The 21,251-nt window shown below is 37.5% G+C and overlaps 1 protein-coding gene across 3 annotated transcripts in view; it reads right to left on the reverse strand.

The window, feature by feature from the left end:
- The window catches only part of Rnf17 (ring finger protein 17), a 111,860-nt gene that overhangs the window by 64,478 nt on the left and 26,131 nt on the right, over window positions 1-21,251 (reverse strand). For 2 of the 3 annotated variants that reach the window (XM_028787375.1, XM_028787376.1), the window contains exons 7-13: window positions 19,395-19,566; window positions 17,117-17,193; window positions 16,805-16,879; window positions 10,256-10,560; window positions 4,635-4,793; window positions 2,754-2,943; window positions 1,589-1,757 (exon numbers count right to left, since the gene is read on the reverse strand). In XM_028787375.1, coding sequence (XP_028643208.1) covers window positions 1,589-1,757; window positions 2,754-2,943; window positions 4,635-4,793; window positions 10,256-10,560; window positions 16,805-16,879; window positions 17,117-17,193; window positions 19,395-19,566 — 1,147 coding nt within the window. Of the gene's footprint in view, window positions 1-1,588; window positions 1,758-2,753; window positions 2,944-4,634; window positions 4,794-8,727; window positions 8,821-10,255; window positions 10,561-16,804; window positions 16,880-17,116; window positions 17,194-19,394; window positions 19,567-21,251 lie in introns of all 3 variants that reach the window. The other variant, XM_028787374.1, reaches the window with a different exon arrangement.

Consider the following 21,251-nt stretch of genomic DNA (forward strand, 5'->3'; position numbering starts at 1 on the left):
GTGGTCTTGAGACGGCCCCTCCTTCAGTTTCTGTCCCTCACTTTGTCTCCATATTTGCTCCCTTGAGTATTTTGTTGCTCCTTCTAAGAAGGACCGAATCACCCTCACTTGGTCTTCCTTCTTTATGGGCTTCATGTGGCCTGTGAGTTGCATCTTGGGCATTTCAAGGTTCTAGGCTAATATCCAATAATCAGTGAGTGAATACCATGTGTGTTCTTTTGTGATTGGCTTACCTCACTCAGGATGATAATTTCTAGTTCCATCCATTTACCTAGGAACCTCTCGAATTCATTGTTTTTAATAGCTGAGTAATACTCCATTGTGTAAATATACCACATTTTTTGAATCCATTCCTCAGTTGAAGGACATCTGGGTTCTTTCCAGCTCCTGGCTATTATAAATAAGGCTGCTATGAACATAGTTGAGCATATGTCCTTATTATATGTTTGAGCATCTTCTGGGTATATGCCTAGGAGTGGTATAGCTAGGAGGACCCACCCTACTGTGGTCAGCACTATTGCCAGGCAGGTGATCTTGGGCTGCTTAAGAGAGTTAGCTAACCACCAGCCTGTGAGCGAACCAGCTAGCAAACAACATCAACATCTTCCATGGTTCCTGCTTCCATGCCCTTCCTTGGCTTGAATGAGTTCTTTAGTCAGAGGTAATGCTTCCTGGAACAGCAAGCAGTCCTACATTCAGGTACCTACCTGGAGTTCCTGCTCGAATTGCCTCAATGATGAATTGTGAGCTGGGACAGTCAAAGAAACCCTTTTGGCCCCAAGTTGCTTTTGGCCAGTGTTTCTGGCAACAGAGATCAATCAAACTAGGAAAACTCTATAATCCTAGTTTTAGAAGGTAGAGGCAGGAAGTCATCCTGGCTATGCAGAGAGTTTGAGGTCTGTCAGTGTAGCACACATAAAATTCTATCTCAAAAAAACAAAAACAAAAACCAAAACACAGCTGTCTGATGTGTTGCAAGAAACTGAACTCTGGTCTTTTGCAAGTGCTTTTAACCACTGAGTCATCTTCCAGCCTCATTTCACTTTAAAAAAAAAAAAAGAATTAATTCATTCATTCTGCCCACCATCTGTTGAAGATCTACTATGTGGCAGAAGGAGCTGCTAAGTGTTGTGAGTAGTGATGAACACAGGCACAAACTCCTGTTTTCATAGACCTCCTAACACAACAGCAGTCTCACATATACTTTTATATATAATTCTAGTTCCCTAGGATTTCTTAGTGAAAAGATTCACAAATAATTCCAAACATGAGCCATGAATAAAATACAGAGAAGGGAGGGTATATAGAAAAAGACACAATCCCATTTTCTAACTGATTTCTTTCTACAAAATTGACTCTAAAATGTTGTATTTTACTTGAATATTTTATTATGTTTATATGAACTTTATTGGACTCAAATTTTCATTACAAATATTTTCAGTTATGGAAGCTGGGGCTTCTGGCACCTTTTATTGGCACTAACAGTTCATAACCAGAATGTGTTTGTCAAGATTAACTAGTTCTTTCAGACCAACTCAGCAACTTCACTGGGAACACAACTAAACTCCACCGTTTCTATCTCACTTACTGAATTGTATGGAACGATGTCTTTCAAGGAGCACAGGTGTGCTAAATGTGGGATGTCTTTCAACAGTTCTTCACTATATGGTTCTGACTTCCTTAGAAGCAGACAGAAGTCACTTAGTGTAATATGCTGCTCACCAACATGCTCTGGTCCCATGTGTGTGTCACCAACTCTAGGAAAAAGAAATATTAAGAATAATGTTTTACAGGGTGTGGTAGTGCATGCTTTTAATCTTGGAGCACAGGAGGCAGAGGCAGGGGAAGAGGGGAAGAGGGGCAGAGGGGCAGAGGGGCAGAGGGGCAGAGGAGGGGCAGAGGGGCAGAGAGGGGCAGGGGCACAGGCTGATGGATCTGTTCTGGTTTGAGGCCAACCTGGTCTATACAGTGAGTTCCAGGCCAGCCAGGACTGCATAGAAAGACCTTATCTCAAGAATGACAAAAAAAAAAAATGTTTTCAAACTTTGAATTTCTTTTATTCTTTACAAGGTGTATATGGCTAAGGATAACTACCTGAAGTTGAATCTTGCAGAAATGTAGATTTTAAATTCATACTTTTTATTAATAATTTTATTAATTATTAAATTCTTAAGCAGACAGTCTTACTATATAGAATTAAATCTTGGCTACGTTTATATGAACTTTCACAAACTCATTTGGTTTAAGCTTAAGAATGATATTGAATATTCTCATAAAGCTGTGACAGTAAATAAAGTAACCATGCTATAGACAACAGTAGTACCAAATCGTTTCAGTTTCTTTTTCTAAGACATAGAAACAGAGTTTTCAATAACTATAGTGAGTCAGACAGCAGGACACTTAAACATCATTTAGTGAATTTATAGAAGCAAGATTAAAAAATTTACCCAATCACTTGTAGCTAAGTATTAGTACTTTATTTAAAAACACCAGCTACATTACCCCCTGCTCTGAAACAACATAAGATGTGTATCTGGAGCACATAAAAACGCTCTTTTCCAAGTTCCTCTTCTACCAATACTGATAAAGGATAACATTTAACTTAATTTGTAAGACAAATATACAATAGAGCAGAGGCCTTAGAAGTGAAGGCAACAACACTTGAACTATTACTTCCTTTGTTCCTTTAACCCTCTTTCCCATAAGTATTTCTAAGCAGGCTAAGAACACACAATAATCACAAAGATTCATACCCTGTGATGATCAGGACGTCAGAATTTCCAAAATCTACCATGAATATCTGTATTAGTGAAATTTCACAGACTGAGAATTTTGTTGGACTACACGGTTTTCTAATATTTTTAGTTTTTGTTGGAATTATTTCAGTGATAATTCCTCGACACCACATTTTATTCTTAATACTGTTGACAAATATTCTTGCACCTACATAATGGGAGAGACAAATCAATAGCATTTATGGATAAAGAATCAAGTAAAGCTCAGCTTAAATATGCATCTTAGTTTTCATTGATTCACTCATCATACAGTACTGTCAAGTGCTATGAAAATAAAAGGCAATATACTGTGGCAGTTTCTTTACTTCAGAAACTTATAAGCTAATTGAGAGGCTAAAGACACAAAGTATAAGCTGTTACTCAATGAGGAGTTTTGTTTCACAAACTATTTTAGCACAGTGAAATGAGATTGTCTTGCCATCAAAAAGCTAAAGAAGGTCTTTCACAGATCACTAGCTCATTAAAACACACACACACATACACACACACAAACACCTATGATATATTAACTTACATGATATATGTACTTTCTCTTGGCAAATGTGACTTAGAATTAAGATAAAATGAATAGTATTATGTAAAAATTCCAAAATTAGTTAACACTCATTAATGCAGTGTAATTCAGAGAAGGGGAATAACTAAAGACTTATTTCAAATTAATGTCCATGAAGAAAGATTAAGAGGCCTGAATATGAATGTTATCCTATGAGCTGCCAATGATCTTAGCCTTTTGTGTTCAAATCCACGTGTTCTCTACAATAATACTATGGACTTGTTTTTGTTGTTTGTGTTTTGGGACAAGGTCTCACTATGTAGTTCTGGTTGTCTAGAACTAACTCTGTAGTCTAGGCTGGTTCCCAACTCTCACCTGCCTCTGCCTCCCCAGTGTTGGAATTAAAGGTGTATGCCATTACACTTGACGTGGAGCTGGTCTTTTGCTATAGAAAATTGAGATGTGGGGCTCAGAAACTGGTGAGTCAAATGTGTCATTCTGGCATACTAAGCAATGAACTTCCAGGACCAAGACTTTTCTAATCTTCCCTGGGATTTTCCCTTGAGCAAAACTGAAGTCTGCCTCCCCAAAGTTCCTTTATTGAAGAGAACTTCCACAAAAAAGTCTCTCTTAAATTCTCTAACAATTGTCAGAAAGCCAGAAAAGAATCATCAGGAAAAAAGACAGTAAAGAAGTTGTCACATAACTGATCTGCATCTGTTCTGAATTTCCTGAAGCTTTCACTGCATAAGACACACTTTGTTTGCAATGATTTACAACTGGCTCCAGCTTTCTTCTCTTCCACCCTGGTTCTCTTTTCTCTAAGGCACGATTAAGCTTCAACCATCTAGCCTTTTCTCTGAGTTTCATACTTTCTATAGCTCCTATGTATACTAATGTATTTATTATTTTTCTCTCATGTAAACCTGTCTTGTTACAGAACATTGGCTAAAGTCTGGATAATGGGTAGGGAAGGGTTAACTTCTTGTCTATCCCAACAGAACAAAGAGAGGCTGCAAGTCTAGCTGAAACCACAGTGAGCTGGGGAAATGTAGTAAGCTAGACTCTGTTCTCTTAACAATACTTCATTTTGAAGAGGGTGTTACGGTCTTTGTTATTTGAAAAGCAATTTACTCTATAATTGAACTATTATACTCCAAACATGTATTAAAATTGATTTTAATAGTTAGCTAACTTACCTAAATAATTTATGCTAAATAATTCCAAAACTCATATGAATATTATAAAAAGGAAAAAATCTTTTATCAAGTCTGTGCAAGTTGACCAATGGCCAAATATTACAGCATTTAAACAAACTTTATAGTATAATCTAGAGTCATCTTTACCTAGTTCCAAAGTGTCTGAAGGATCAAGGTGTAAGCTCTTATTGCAAACTTGTTTCATCTTCTTCTCCAATATTGTTGCATCTTTTATTTGTGAATATTTCCGCACATAGAAGTGGCAAGGATGTATTACATGACTTACAAAAACTAGCTCTGGACAACCTGGGCAAGAATTCATATTTAAAGCACATTATTAAAACATGACATAGGAAAGAACCATAAAAGGTAAGTAAAAAAAAAAAACCTCAAAATTCCAAAACTAAAACCAAACAAAACAAAAAACTCAGAAATAAAAACAAACCAGTCTTGTCACAATGAGTTTCTAAAATAGTTAAGCCTCAGGAAAGAGCTAAATTGTAAAGGCCCACCAAAAAATGGATCACCTTTGTATGAGTGTGGTCAAGAATGAAACACTGGCTGTCATGCACATCAGACAAATGCTCTACCACTGAACTATATTGCCTCCTTTATGAACTCTTTAGCAACAAGAACTGAAAATACTTTGTCTAACTTGAGAAACAAGTTCTATAGGTGGAACTCAAGTTCATGTGAGGTTTTAAAGTCACAGAACATATTATAACACAGGAAATCTAGGAAGGGATCCATTATGTCCAACATAGTAAAGCAGCAATTCTAATAAGAGAAAGGAAAAAAACCAGTAAACCAAACAAACAGAAAAACAACCCAAACCATGAATAACAGCACACCTTCCTCAAAAATGATCTTCAGTGCTAATAGACTTGTGGTTTGAATGAGAATGTCTCCACATGCTTATAGATTTGAATGCTTGGTCCCAAGTTGGTGGAACTATTTGGGAAGAATTAGGTGTGACTTTGTTGAAGGAGTTGTGTCAGTAGAGGTGGGTTCTGAGGTTTCAAAGGTCCATGGCATTCCTATTGTGCTCTGTCTTATAGTTATGTTTCAAGTTACCAGTGCCATGCCTGCCTGATGCCAGCTTCCTGCCATGATGGTCATGGATTTTTTTTAAAATATTTTTTTATTGGCTATTTTATTTACATTTCAGATCTTATCCCCTTTCCCCATTTACCCCCACCCAAAACCTCCATCCCATCCCCCTTCCTTCTGCTTCTATGAGGATGTGCCCCCACCCACTCCCATCTCCCCACCCTCGTATTCCCCCACACTGGGGGATCCGGCCTTCATGGGAGCAATGACCTCCTCTCCCACCTATGCCTGACAAGGTCATCCTCCTCTACATATATAGATGGAGTCATGGGTCCCTTCCTATGTGCTCCCAGGCTGGTGGTTTAGACCCTGGGAGCTCTGGTGGGTTGGTATGGTTGCTCTCCCCATGGGGCTGCAAACCCTTTCAGCTCCTTCAGTCTTCCCTCTCACTCCTCCATTGAGAACCCCATGATCAGATCAATGGTTAGCTGTGAGCATATGCCTCTGTATATGTCAGGTTCTGGCAGAGCCTCTAAGGAGACAGCTATATCAGGCTCCTGTCAGCATGCACTTCCTGACATCCACATCAGCATCTGCCTTTGGTGACTGCACATGTGATAGATATCCACATGGAACAGTCTCCAGACAACCCCTCCTTCAGTTTCTGTCCCACACTTTGTCTCCATATTTGCTCCCATGAGTATTTTGTTACTCCTTCTAAGAAAGAACAAAGCACCCACACTTTGGTCTTCCTTCTTCATGAGCTTCATGTGGTCTGTGAGTTGTATCTTGGGTATGTGAACTTTTGGGCTAATATCCACTTATCAGTGAGTGCATACCATGTGTGTTCTTTTGTGATTGGGTTAGCTCACTCAGGATGATATTTTCTAGTTCCATCCATTTGCCTAAGAATTTCATAAATTCATTGTTTTTAATAATGGAGTAGTACACCACTGTGTAAATGTACCACATTTTCTGTATCCGTTCCTCTGTTGAAGGACATCTGGGTTCTTTCCAGCTTCTGGCTATTATAAATAAGGCTTCTATGAACATAGTGAAGCATGTGTTCTTGTTACATGTTGGAGCATCTTCTGGGTATATACCCAGGAGTGGTATAGCTGGATCCTCAGGTATTGCTATGTCAAATTTTCTGAGGAACCACCAGACTGATTTCCAAAGTGGTTGTACCAGCTTGCAATCTCACCAACAATGGAGGAGTGTTCCTCTTTCTCCACATCCTTGCCCAGCATCTGCTATCACCTGAGTTTTTGATCTTACCCATTCTGACTGGTGTGAGGTGGAATCCACAGGATGTGGATAATGCCAAGACAATAGGATGTCTGTGAAGGAAAGTTGCAGACACTCTGGAGTGAAGTTGTCTCAACAGAGAGGCTCTCTGTGCTACAGGAGGCATAACTGGAAGCATAGGGCCCTCCTCAAGCCCACTGGGGCCCATGGGATTCTATTACAAGCTCCAGGTGCTTGGTAAGGTGCTATAGCATTTGATGTTTGCCCTACATGGTTTTAGTCCTGCATCAGTCCAATCTTCCCTTGCTAGGTGTCTTAAGTCTGATTTCCATTTCTGTGATAAAAATCCATGACCATAGCAACCTGAGGAGAAAAGGATTTATTTTGTTTCACAGCTAGAATCCATCATGAAGGGCAGTCAGAACAGGGACTCTAGGCAGGAGCTCGAAAGCAGAGTTCATGGAGGAACATGGCTTACTGGCTTGTTCTCCGTGGCTTTCTCAATTTGCATTTCATATAACCCACAGCCACCTGTTCAAGGATAGCAACAATCATAGTGGTCTGGGATCTCCCACATCAATTATTAATCAAGAAGATGCCCCACAGACTTGCCCACATGCCAATCTGATAGAATATTTTCTCAGCTGATTTCTCTCTCCCAGCTGAGCTTTGCTCAAGGCAGACAAAAACAAAACAAAGCTAACCACCACACTATGCTCATGTTCCTTACTTTTAAAATAGGAATGCTAATACTGTGACAATGTATACCAAAAGCATTTACCTTTTCAAAAAATTTTACAGAGTCTCACAGTACTAATGTACTTCCTTAAATCCCAGGAGAAAATGAACATTTGAACAGTTTTGGGAATGTCAAATAGTAAAAGTGACTTCTATAAATGGACTAATTGCATTGTGAGGTGGGCATACAATTTTGAGGCCAAGGATAGTATTTTGTTTTCAAGTTGACAGACGGTGAACCTGTGATAGCTAATTTTGATAATCAACTTGATAGGATTTAGAAGACAAACCTCTGAGTATGTTTTCAATGCAGTTCTGGAAAGGTTTAACAGAGGAGGGAAGAGCAACCCTGAGTGGCATTATTCCAGGGCTGGGGTCCTGCACTAAATACAAAGAAGAAAGTGAGTAGAACAACAGCATTTGTCTTCTCTTTTTCCTGACTGCAGAGAAAATGCACCCAGTGTCCTCAGGTCTCTGCCGCCATGCATCCTATGTCATCATGGCCAGCTGCACCTTCACTGTGAGCCTGAGGAGATCCTAAAGCTGCTTTAGTCAGGTATCTTGTCATGGCATCAAGAAAGGAACTAACACAAGAGTCAATGAAATATTTACACAAGGGAATTTTAGTCAGCTGTCATAAAAAATGGAATTTGTTAAAAAATGGATGGAACTGGAAATCGTGTCAAATGAAATAGGCAGATTCAGGAAATTAAATGCAATATATTTTCTCTCATATGCAGAATCTAGTTTTAAATGTGTGTACAGGTCAATAGGTTAAGAACCAGAGGAGAGTAAGACTTAAAAGAAGGAACAAAGAAGGAAGAGAACATAATGGAACACGTGACATGAAAGCAGAGAGGGACATCTGGGAAGAGAAAAGAGACAAGCAAGAGACAATAGAGGAACAACTGAGACAAAGTTTATTGACATATAAGTGAGAATGTCATGAGAAAACCTATTACGTTGCATCATAAATTTAAATAGGTATCAAACTTGAAGAAACAAAATAACTATATAACTAGAGGTTATAACTGTGAGAAACTATCAATTTTAAAGTAATTTTTCAGATAATAAAAACTTATAATATTAAAAGGAAAGCAGATTTGGATGGTAAAATGCTCTTTGTGTACTCCTACATATTAAGAAACAGTCACCACACAGCAAGCAAACTCCGCTCCATCATGTGTGTGAAGTTGTTCAATACCTGCTTTTGATCCAACAGGAGAAGACGACAACTCTTTCTGAGGAGGCTTTTTTGGGTATCCAGGAGTCTCTATAGGATCATCTGTGAAGCACGCTTTATCAAAATAAATAAGGTAACTTTAGGGATTCTGTTAATGTTGACAGTGACCAGTCACCAGTGTCTAAGAAGCTGTGATTAAATTGGTAAAATACTAGAATAGCATGATTTTCTTATAAGTAATGTCATGATAGGTAATCAGAAGTCATTCAAACATCAACGATAATAATTTAGAGGGGAGATTTGTCTTTTTTATTTAAAATTTAATTCTGGGTCTCTGTTGAGAAGCCTACACTTTCTCAAGCATGCACTATTATTCCCTTTAAAAACTCTGTTTTATTCTCCTTTCTTTACTCTTTGACTTTCTATGCATTTAAAATTCTATGAAAATAAAATTCCAATTAAAAGCCTGGTCTGCAAAGTCAACCAGTAAAACAAACAACAGTGTTAAAAACTGTCCTTAAGAAGACTGATGATGTAACACCACATACAGCAGTAGCACTCCACTTCTACAAGAACGGACCGAATACTAACACTGTAAACCATTGTAATACTTACTTGTTATAAAATAATATTCAAAACAGTTTAATTCCAAACAGATTAAGTCTCAGAACAAAGATAATAAAACTACACCCATAAATTTTATCTACGATTTATTTGTATCATTTACGTCATGCTAAATGTATAACATGAAAATGTCAAATACCCCAAGTACATCAAATATTAAAGTTGCACCTCAGAAGTTTTCATTTTCTTTTTTTTAGATTTAAATTTTTTACTTTATTTTTATGTGTATTGGTGTTTTGCCTGCATGTATGTATGTTCATGGGTGGGTGCCTAGTGCCTGCTGAGGTCAGAAAGAGGAGTTGGATCCCCTGGAACTGGACTTATAGATGGTTGTAAACCACCACATGTATGCTAGGAATCAAACCCAGTTTCTCTGGTCCTTTTCAATAATAATAAAGCTTTTAATAATTGCTGAGCCAACTCTCCAGGTACCATATCTGTGTTTTTTTGAGACAGTTTCTCAGCATGTAGCCCTGCCTGGTCAGGACTCACTATGTATACCAGGCTAGCCTAAAATTTACAGAGATCTGCCTGCTTCTGCTTTCTGACTGTTGGAATTAAAGGCCTTTGCCAACACAGGCCTTTAAAAAGCAAGCCAGGCATGGTAGCTTATGTTAGCAATCCCAGTGTTGAAGTCACTGAGGCAGGCTATTTTAAATAGCCTGGTGGGCTATATAGTGAATTCTGGGCCAGACTGAATTATACTGTGAGGCTCTTCCTATCTCCCCAAACCCAATATAAATAAATAAAAAGCTAAAAGACAACTTTCCAACTTTGGGTTCTATGAAGATGCATGGGATCTAACCCATGAGTTAGTAGTTCTAACTCATGATGAGGGTATGAGAGACTAGAGCAGCATGGTTCTATTAAGCACATGAACATTAACTATATAGATAACAAACCTTTCCTTTTTAATTTTACTCACAGTCTAGATTTTCCTCAATAATTTCTTCAATTATCACATCAGGGCTAGATCCCAGTTGAGGTAGCACAGCAATAGTCTTAGGAGATGTTACTACAACCACCTCTTTCTTTGGCTTCTTGTTTTTCCCTTCTAAATGCCTGTCAGAAGTCTCTGCTTGCAAAGGAGGTACAGGTGCTTCATCAGCCAGGACAGCTGTATCTACCTTTTCCTTTTCTAGTGATGAGTATACATCACAAGAGAGTTCCTTTTTATTATTAAATTTCTTTTGAACATTCTGTCCAACTTCATTTTCTTGAGGGTAACATCTGTTTAAAAATACACAGCAGGATTACTTTAATATTGATCTTCAAACTATTTTTTTTCATTTGTTAGTTGAAGTGTGACACAAACCAAGAGATCAAAGTTGTAAGTTACCTAGAGGTATCTTAAACACCTTCAGTGAAGCATAAACATACACCATACAATTCAATGATTTTTGGTAACCTTAAAGAGTTGCATACCCTAATATATAATCTAATTTTACAACATGGTCACTGGCCCAAGAGAACCCTCTTGCCATTTTCAAACTCCCAAAGACTGCTTACTTAAAGCTCCAAGGAGCCTTTGAGATCATCTGTTCTGTCCTCTGCGCTGCGCTCCTCTGCTCTCTGCTCTGCTCTCTGCTCTGCTCTCTGCTCTCTGCACTGCACTGCTCTGATCTGCTCTGCTCTCTGCTCTGCTTTCTGCTCTCTGCTCTGCTCTCTGCACTGCACTGCTCTGATCTGCTCTCTGCTCTGTTCTGCTCTGCTCTCTGCACTGCTCTCTGCTCTGCTCTCTGCTCTGCTCTCTGCACTGCTCTCTGCTCTGCTCTCTGCTCTGCTCTGCTCTCTGCTCTCTGCACTGCTCTCTGCTCTGCTCTCTGCACCGCTTTGCTCTCTGTTCTGTCCTGCTCTGCTCTGCTCTGTTTTATTTGAGGCAGGGTCTAAGTGGTTCAGGCTGTCTTGGAATTTACCTGGTCTCTAGTGCATTATCTTCCTGCTTCAGCCTACCAAATGCTGTGTCTGGAGACATAATAAGACAAGCTAATAATTAGCAGTTTATCATCCTGAAATGCTTGCCTCGGATTATTATATAATCTGCGACACGTGTGCCCCATTCAGCAAGGCTGTGGCAGACTATTTTTAGGAAACATCCTGCTATTAATATGCTTTTCCTATTATTATTAAACATATGTAACAATCACTAAGCAATAGCACACCCCTTTGGAGCAGATCTCTGCAGACACACGAAGATGTACTGTCTTGTAGTGATGCTATATAGACAAATAAATGACTTCTTAAGTCTTAATGATGATCCTATAAGAATTCCTAAAATTATATCAATGATTATTTAGCTCTTTTTATAGGGAGACTGGTATTATGTCCCTTTCTGATAGTCAAGGCTGCAATGAGAACTCTCTCAGTCTCCCAAGTGTCATCAGTTATTTTGCCCTTAGATTGTAACCAGATTCTCTCCTGCTCAGAGCACATTCCAAGGTGCTTGTAAAACAATTAACCATAGGTCACTAAAAGGGAACTCACGATTTATTATAGGTGCTAGGACAGAAGAGAAATTATTGCCTGGGTTTATCTATACAAAACTTCACTAATTTCTTAGTTATAGTTTTAAACCTTCAGTGAACCTGTGGAGCTAGACAGGGGATGGATGTTTAGCCAGATAATTACTCCTAATGGATATTCATGTAAACATTATCTGTTATAAACTTCTATTTTAATTTATGATTTGAATTTTGGTGTGAACTTGTTATGAACTTTGTAACATGTGATCATGTACTCTGTAAGATGTATAAGTACTGAGGACAAAGAGAAGAGAGTTAGTTAGATATAGAATAGAGTTAGTTAGATATAGAATTAGAATAGAAGATAGAATAGAGATAGAATAGAGTTTTTCCCTTGTCCCAGATAGAAGTTTTCCTTTTTTCCCACTTAGGACCTTCCTGCTTTTTCTCTTAGATAGCTTTCATAGGAAACTTTTTACACTTAGTAATAAACTCTATATAACAACTTCTTTAAGTGTCTTTTCTTCCTGCAACCTCAAACCAACAGACTTAAGTTAGAGCCTAGCAGCGCCTGCAGAGACAGAACAAAGGCATTGCCTAATCCTCTGCTGTCCCTGAGCTGAGGTGATAGTGGCCAGAAACTGAAGTTTTCTTTTTCTTTTTTTTATTGGATGATTTATTTACATTTCCTATGTTGTCCCCTTACCCCATCCCCCACCACCCCCTCGGAACCCCCAATCCCCTCGCCCCTCCTCCTTCTTCTCTGTGGATGTAACCTCTATCTACACCCCCCCACTCCCACCTCCCCACCCTCAAAATTCCCACCCCCTGGGGCATCCAGCCTTCATGAGGTCAAGGTTCTCTTCTTCCACCTATGCCCAGCAGGGCCCTCCACTTTTACATATTCAGCTGAAGCCCTGGATCCCCCCCTAAGTGCTCCCAGGCTGGTGGTTTAGACCCTGGGAGCTGTGGTTGGTTGGTATTGTTGCTCTCCTCATGGTGCCGTAAATCCTTTCAGCTCCTTCAGTCTTCACTCTAACTCCTCTATTGAGAACCCCATGATCAGTTCAATGGCTAGTTGTGAGCATCTGCCTCTGAATATGTCTGACTCTTGAAGGCCTCTGAGGAGATATCCATATCAGGCTCTTATCAGCATGCACTTCCTGTCTTCCACATCAGCATCTACCTTTGGTGATTGCACATGGGATAGATACTCAGGTGGGGTGGTCTTGAGACGGCCCCTCCTTCAGAAACTGAAGTTTTCTAAGTTGCCTAATCCTCTGCTGTCCCTGAGCTGAGGTGCTAGTGGCCAGAAACTCAGAGGATCAAACAGATAGCAGGTCAGCTACAGTAGCCTAGTAAGTAAACTTTAGTAATGTAGACAAGTTAAGATTTTATTAAACAGCAACCCTAAATATCTCATAAGACCAAAGTCTTACCCCAAATCTCATAAAGCCCAAGGCTTTACTCCAAATCTTGTAAGACCAAGTCTTACCCCCACCGATGCTCTTCCAATTCCCATCCTCCTTGGCTGCCTCAAGAAGAACCGACAAGGAGGAGAAGAAAGAAGATCACCTTCTCCTCCCACCAAGCCGGGGCTGGTTCCTGGCAATGCTGAGATTACCTTTAAAGTCAGGAAGGAGTATGATAACTGAAAAATTGAGGAAACTTCAAATATCGTAATAATCTGATCCTACAATATCATCAGTTTTCCAAAGAAGTCATTTTGATTTGGTTTTAGTGTTTCATTTAAATTATATTAGCATTTTTCTTACTTTACTTAGTTTGTGTGTGTGCTCATGCATGCATGTGTGAGTGCATGCTTGTGTGTACCACAGACATGTGAGGAAGCCAGAGATTTATTTCTAGTATCTTCCTCAACTGCTGTCCACCTTATTTATTTGCTGAGACAAGTGCTCTCACAGAACCTGGCTTCAGCAAGTTCCAGGGAACTCATCTGCGATGCCAAGCTTTTTAGCATGGTGTTGAGATATGAACTCTGGTTTTGCATGGTAAGCCTGCACAACAGCACTTCATGGACTGAGCTATCTTCTCAGCCCTACTCCTATTTTTTCTACCTTTTCCTCATATCCAGATACTTTTAATTTATCAAATTTATAATTAAAAAGTTTTAAATGCAAGAGAATGAGTCCAAAAAGGTTACATTTTAGTTAACTCATGATGGATCTTATTTCTTTATGAAACAGTAATGGCCAATTTACACATTAGAGAAAGGCAACTGAATTTAGTAGCAATGTATATCTGCCTCTTTCAACAGAAAATGTGCGTTTGACATTAAGAAAAATCTAAGTTGTACGGAGGACCTTTATGAAGAATCCATTTGTAAACAACCTTGTACTATAAACACCTTTGCATAATAAATCTCATCAGACCTTACTGAATGTTTAACTAGCTCCCTCTCACTAATCTTTCCTTATACAACACCACAATTTCTGTTTATCTTCATCCTTTTTCTCCCTGTGCTATATAAATGTTATTTATATTTCAGGTCACTTTTTTATTGTTTTAGATTTAAATATTTTCCAGAGTACTACCCTTGACATTTTTCAATACTTGCTCTATTTGGCAAACTTGTCATTTAACAACATGAAGCTTATAGAATTTACCTTCATAAATGTTTAACTCAGAGTAGTCATTTAAAATCAACACAAGATTAGCAAAGACTTTTATATAGAGGAAGGATCATTTTTACCTTAAAAATACTTGATAGAAATGATATTCAAGCTTTAAAATTATCTAGAAGAACCATACTGCCTGCAAAGGTTGCTGATTATCCATGGAAGGTCCCAAAGCTAACCCAAGGACTGCCTGTGGGAAGACTGGTACCCTGTGTTCTTCTAGCAAGCTCTTCCTTATGACAAAGAGGATAATAGGCTATCTCAGTCTGATGCCATTTGGACTAGTTTCCTTTCTTGCTGCTGTGATAAAATACTCTGACCAAAGGCAACTTGAGGAGAAAAGGATTTATTTGGCCTTTACTTCCAGGTCACTGTTTATTACTGAGGCAAGTCAGGGCAACCCAAGTAAAGCTTGAAGCAGAAACCTGATTGCTAGCTTGCTTGTAGGATCATACTTAACTATCTTTTTAACACAACTCTGGATCACCAGACTAGAAACAGTGCCACCAAGTGGGCTAGGCCCTTCTGCACTGATTAATAAAGCAATCTCTCACAGACATGCTTTTAGACCAACATAAGGTAGGCAATTCCTCAATTGAGGCGTCTTCTCTCAGATGACTCTAGGTTGTATCAAACTGGCAATTAAGGACAGTACCTAGAACAGTTTGATTAATTATTATTCCAAACAATTTAATTCCTCACTTATGTCTGGGCATTAGGAAAAAAAGACCAACATAAATAATCTAAATCCAGAATCAAGTTCAAGATCTTGCCTTATGCCCATTTATTCAAATGCCTCCTCCACCTTTCTCCTCAGGTGGCCAATAAAATAGGAACTGAACATATCCACTATTCTCCTCTCAATTTATTTTTGACCCTGTATTCCTAATATAAATGTGTGTCTGTACATGTGCACACTTGCGTGTGTGTGTGTATGCATGTATGTAAAACAGTTCTTTATTTCCTTCTTTTGAGACAGATTATCTCACTATGTAGCTTTGGCTAGCCTGGAATTTGCTAGGTAGGTCAAACCAGCCTTAGATTCACAGAGATCTTCTTGCCTTTACCTCCTTAGTTCTGTGATTCAAGGTGCACATGTGTGGCCAGAGTTACATTTTAAAATGTAGTCTAGGGGGCTGCAGAGATTGTTCTGCAGTTAAGAGCACCTGCTACTCTTACAGAGAACCACATCCAGCACCCACATCAGGTAGCTCACAGCCAACTACAACCCTAGTTCCAGAAGATCTGATGCTCTCCTATTCTGGCCTCTATAGGCACATTCACTCACATGCACACACAGACCACATTATAAAAATAAAGATAAAATGAAAAAATAAAAATGCAATCTAATGTTTGTTATTTTCATGTCTAAAATCTTCTCAGTGGTTTTTATCATCCAATAGAACTGTCAACAACACTAAAAGTGTCAACTCTATCCACCCTCTCCTTGCACTAAGGTCTGAATCTAGGGCCTTATGCATACTAGTAAGCTGCCATCTTGGAAGCAGAGACCAAGATTATCATCAGATAGAGAACCTGTCAGCTCCCTGATTTTGAACTTTCTAGACTTTAGACTAAGGAAACACATTTTTATTCAGGCATTTTGTTATAGCAGCATGACTATACTAAGACATGTGACAACTAGGCATTTGAGATCTGGCTTATGAAGAAAATCTGTCATTTTGTTTAGTCTCAATTAACTTGTGTTTAATTTAAGCAATACCTGGTTAGTAGCTATCTTACTGAACACCACACAAGTAGAAAACAAAATTTAAATGCTGTCACACAGCAGCACAGCCTTAAGGATTTAGTTTCTATGTACACAGAGGGACACAGAATGGAACTGTAGTAGGTGCTCCACTGTGGTATGCTAATTCACTGTCTAAATGCTCAGATGCCTGTTTTCCATTTGATCTCCTTTCCAATCGTCAATCATTTTTCATAGGTAACTGAAAATAGAATCTTTCCAAGTTCTCTTTTGTTCCAAGAAGAAATGACACTCTGTTCTTTTGTATCAGCTCTACTGTCTACATGTACTATCACAACTATTATATATTTTATCTGTTTTTCATTTGTACTTTATATGTTGTAATTTCTCTGTTTATCTTGCTATCTTCTAGAGTGTTGGGGTCTAGCACAAAAATCAGTGTTCAATACTTGTTGACTGTATGAATTTCAAACAGCTTCAATGCATGTACATCACTAATAATAATCTCTTCCAGGTCTTTTAAAAAGTATTACAAACAGAAATTAACAATAGAAATGCAGCTTTTAGATCATTTTAGCTCTTGCATCAAATTAAACATTTATTTGTCTTTTAGACGTAGGTATTATCAGATACTAACAGCATGTTACCATTCTAAAAATACTTACTTTGTTGAGTCCTCAAATTCAATCTTTCCCATACTGTTGAACATGCAGATAATCTCACTGCAATTTATATGCAACCTAAAACATTTAGTACATAAATAAATGTTCTCATAAATTTATTTCTTCTCTATATAACAGTTGCTAACATTAGCTGACTTCAAAGAAAGCATTTAAATAACTTATAATAATAAATAAGTTATAATTATTTTAATTTGGTTATCACTCTAGGAAGCATGTATGATTAAACATTCCAAATTATAATCACTTAGTGTTTAATAACTCTTGGTATGGTTTCCTGAATCAAGACTTACTCACCTGGGGTGGTTCCTTGGAATTATGGAACTAACTTGTGACAATTCACTTTCAAATGTTAACTTCAAGGTCCGGATAATCTGGAGTCAAGAGAGAAATACACTTCATATGTGAATTTTCTTTTATTAAAAATATAGCTAAAAGAGGATTTTAGAAGGAAAATGAGGGTTTAGGTATTCAACTGATACATTTAAGTTTACTTTTTCTCAAAGTAAAGGGCATAAATCAAATGCGTGCAAAATTCAGTTATCTAGAGAGATACATTAACAGACATAACCAACAAATCATTAGAGTGTAACTGGCTGAATATAGAAAGTTCTGATCAGATTCATTATGTACCTGTGTTATCAAATGCGTCTTCCTTTTGCCTCATCTTCCTAAGTTAACCAGTGTAAACACCGTATTTTCAAGGTTTTTTTTCAAAACCTTGCATGTAAACATACAGTTTTTAGAATTACAGTTAGTGGAGAATCAGGAAGAAGATATTGGCAAATTCTTCATCCTTTCTTTAAAGTTGGAGATTCTAGAGACAATTAAATCAATAACTTCTAATTCTATACCTCAGTGCATCATTTGAATTTGTTCATTATGGGAAATAAGACTCTGAGGATACAAAGATTAATAGAAGATTCTCCCACTTACAGAATGAAACAGAATTAGCTAAGAGGATATTTAATCTTGTCTTGTCAATTTGTGCTGTAAGAAAGACGTTTCTATTTTGCACAACTTTTCTCTCTAGGCACAAGATGATAAAACAGGAGCTGGCTGAAACAACTATTCCCTGATTTGTACATTGTATAATAAGGAGACAAGAGGAATGGGATCTTTACTTAAAGATTTAAGTCAAAAGTTCAGCTATAAACTCATGAAAAGAAAACAGTCTTGCTTTGTTTGCTGCTTGTATGGGTCCTTATCTTTAATTCAAGTGTCTTACAACTCTTCTACAGTCTGCAACTTAAGTGTCCTCTAAAGACCTAGGGTGGTGCTACTAAAAGTGTAGGGAACCTTCAAGAAGTAAGGACTAATATGAGGTTTTAAGTCACTGGTAGAATGTCACTGAAAAGGGACAGTCAGATCCAAATCTCTTCCTCTCTCTTTTCTTTCCTGGCCATAAAACACATGGCTTGCTTTGCTATACTCTCCAACATGATGTGCACTAGAGAGTCGAAACAAAGGAGCTAAACAATTGGGTGCTCACAAAGCTGTGAGCAAAATTTAACTGTTCTTTTTATAAGTTGATTATCTCAGATATTTGTTGTAGTGATGGAAATCTAAGCAACACAAACCTCAGTTTTCACCTTATTGTCAAATTATTTTGCTTTAAGATTATGGGTTCTAAACTGTAAAAATATTAAAAGGCTAAATGAATGTAACAGTGTATGTCATAGAATTCAAATATCGCCAGGTATGGCACTGCTTGCCTTTAATACTATCATTTGGATGGCAGAGATAGGCAGATCTCTGTGTTTTAGGCCAATTTGGTTTACATAGCAAGTTCCAAGACAGCCAGGGCTATGCAGAAAGACCCTGTATCCAAAAAAAAAAAAAAAAAAAAAAAAAAGTATTCAACTCCTAAGTAGTTTACCAACAAAGACAGTCCCATTTTTAATGTATGTATATATGTGTGTGTATATATATGTACTGTATTATAATAATTATAATGTGTAATATATGTAATGTTCATATTACAATATTTCAAAACAGTATGTATTCAGTAGAAACTATAATTTGATTTTTAATCTTTGTGAGCTGATCCTTTCTTACAAAGCTGGGCAGTGGCAGAGAATTACAGGGTCCTAAGAGTAAGCAATGAAGCCAGGCATGGTGGCACATGCCTTTAAGCACAGTGCTTGGGAGGCAGAGGCAGGTGGATCTCTTTGAGTTTGAGGCCAGCCTAGTCTACAAAACAGGTTGAAGGCCAGCCAGGGCTGTTACACAGAGAAACTCTGTCTCAAAAAAACAAGCAGATAGATAGATAGATAGATAGATAGATAGATAGATAGATAGATACCATTAAAAAATAAGCAGTGGACTTTCTACAGTACACTGTTGCTAAGTCACGTCATTTGGCAGGTTATCTGTATTAAATATTTTTGTTTTAAAATACTTTTAACTTGACAGTACGTTTATCAGACTATAATCCCATCATAAGTCAAGGAGTACTTGTAGAGTTTACTGTGATTAGAAAAACAAACTCTTAACTCCTACATACCAAATCCATAGTCTAGAGTATGTAAAGTAAGCTACACAGCACTAATTCAGATCGGAGCATTAATATTACCTGAGTCAGGTCACAGTAGGTCCTCAGAGAAGGAGCTGATTTGAGTTCTTTTGCTATTTTCATAGCTGCATCCAAATCACTTTTTTTCTCTTCAATGTAGCTTTTAACTGTTACTAATTTTGACAAATAATCGTCTGTACGTCTTACAAGTTCTTCACACAAGCTCTTTTTCCTTTATTCAAGACAGTTTTGAAGAAACTTTTTTAGTAGCATTTATATAAAAGTAAATTTATTATTGAGTAGTATTCCTAATTTCACTAAATTTAACTAAAATAATAGATTCATTTCACTGATAATGAGTTTAATTAAAAAAATGTCTAAAAGAGGCATGTTCTAATTGAATAGTATGTGCAAATCTAATTTTATTAGTTGATAAACTTAACATATAATGTGGCTAAATGAGGTATTCAATCAAACTGAAATAAATTACAATTGAAATCCATGTGTAAATAAAGACAAAAGGGAGGGGTGGAGAGATGTCTCAGCTGTTAACAGCATATACTGCTCTTCTTGCTGAGGACCTGAGTTTAGTTCCCAGCACCCAAGTCAGACAGCTCACAAGCACCTCTAACTCAATTCCAGGGGATCTCAATCTCCCTTCTGTTCTCTGTGATCACTAGCACTCACACATTAAAAAACAATTAAAATATAAAATTAAAAAATAAAGTAATTGGGGTGATGACTCGGTGGTTAAGATAATTAGTACTGTTCTTTTGGAAGACCTGGGTTCAGTTCTTAGCACCAACATCATGGCTTACAACTGTCTCTAAGTCCAGTTACAGGGAATCTGATGTCTTCTCTTCACCTCCACGGGGCACCAGGCACACATGTGGTACACATACATATACTCAGCAAAATACGCACACATGTAACAATAAATAAATAAACCTTTAAAATAATTAAAAATTTAGTTTAAAAGATATAGTTACATCACAGACATGAGACTTTAGAGCATTCAACCTAGCTAGCAGAGATTCTGCATCTATCATGTAGTCTTTTGTGTCCCTACAGAGATATTTCCAATCATTTTTGACAGGGTTTGATTGCACATTTAAATATTACCATAGGTACACAGTCCATGAAGAGTATATAATAAGATTTAAGAACAGCATCAAACCAGAACTTGGATGACAATTAACAATCAAGATATTTCCTTAAATGGTTAAATAGTTGATTTCACTAGCTACATAACATTACTTAAATCATTTCTCTTCTCTAGGGTGGAATTACTTTATTATAGCAATTTAAACATGTCTAAACTGAAAACTGAAAAATTCAAGTATTTTAATCATTAAACAAAATGATCTCTCATTATTTTCTCCAAATTAAATATAGCCTCTAGCAAAAAAAGAGTCTGCTAACACTAAAGAAAATAGGCTAGGTTTTAAAGGAAAATAGATATTCTTCAAACCATTTGGTGATACATAAATAATTTTTGAGAGTGGTTTCTTTAAAGGAGACATGCCCCTTTTGTTAAGCTGTAGTAATTTCCTAAAAGCTCAACTATATATGGAGTTAGGAAGGAGTAAGAAAGTCTCATTCTCCCATGGATATATGAAAAAAAAAAAACCCCTGAACTGGCTAATATTATCTGATAAGAATTCTAGAAAATAGTGTTTTGTTTTTTTTTTTAAAAAAAGATGTTTTGTGTCTTCTAGAAGCAGGAATACAGTTGCCAATTCCTTCCTTACCTCCAACCAGCGGAAGAACAACAAACCAGACCTATGACACTAGTTAAGTGTGTTTTGTGCTGTCTAAAGTACTGATCTTTTGTTTTAGATCTTAGGTAGTAGAAAAGCCTGGGAGATGCTCAGGAGGGCTACAATGAGACACTTTTATAGAGATCAGAGATTATAT

Source organism: Grammomys surdaster, unplaced genomic scaffold (assembly GCF_004785775.1).
Source record: "Grammomys surdaster isolate TR1022 unplaced genomic scaffold, NIH_TR_1.0 125630, whole genome shotgun sequence".
NCBI classification, from domain to species: domain Eukaryota; kingdom Metazoa; phylum Chordata; class Mammalia; order Rodentia; family Muridae; genus Grammomys; species Grammomys surdaster.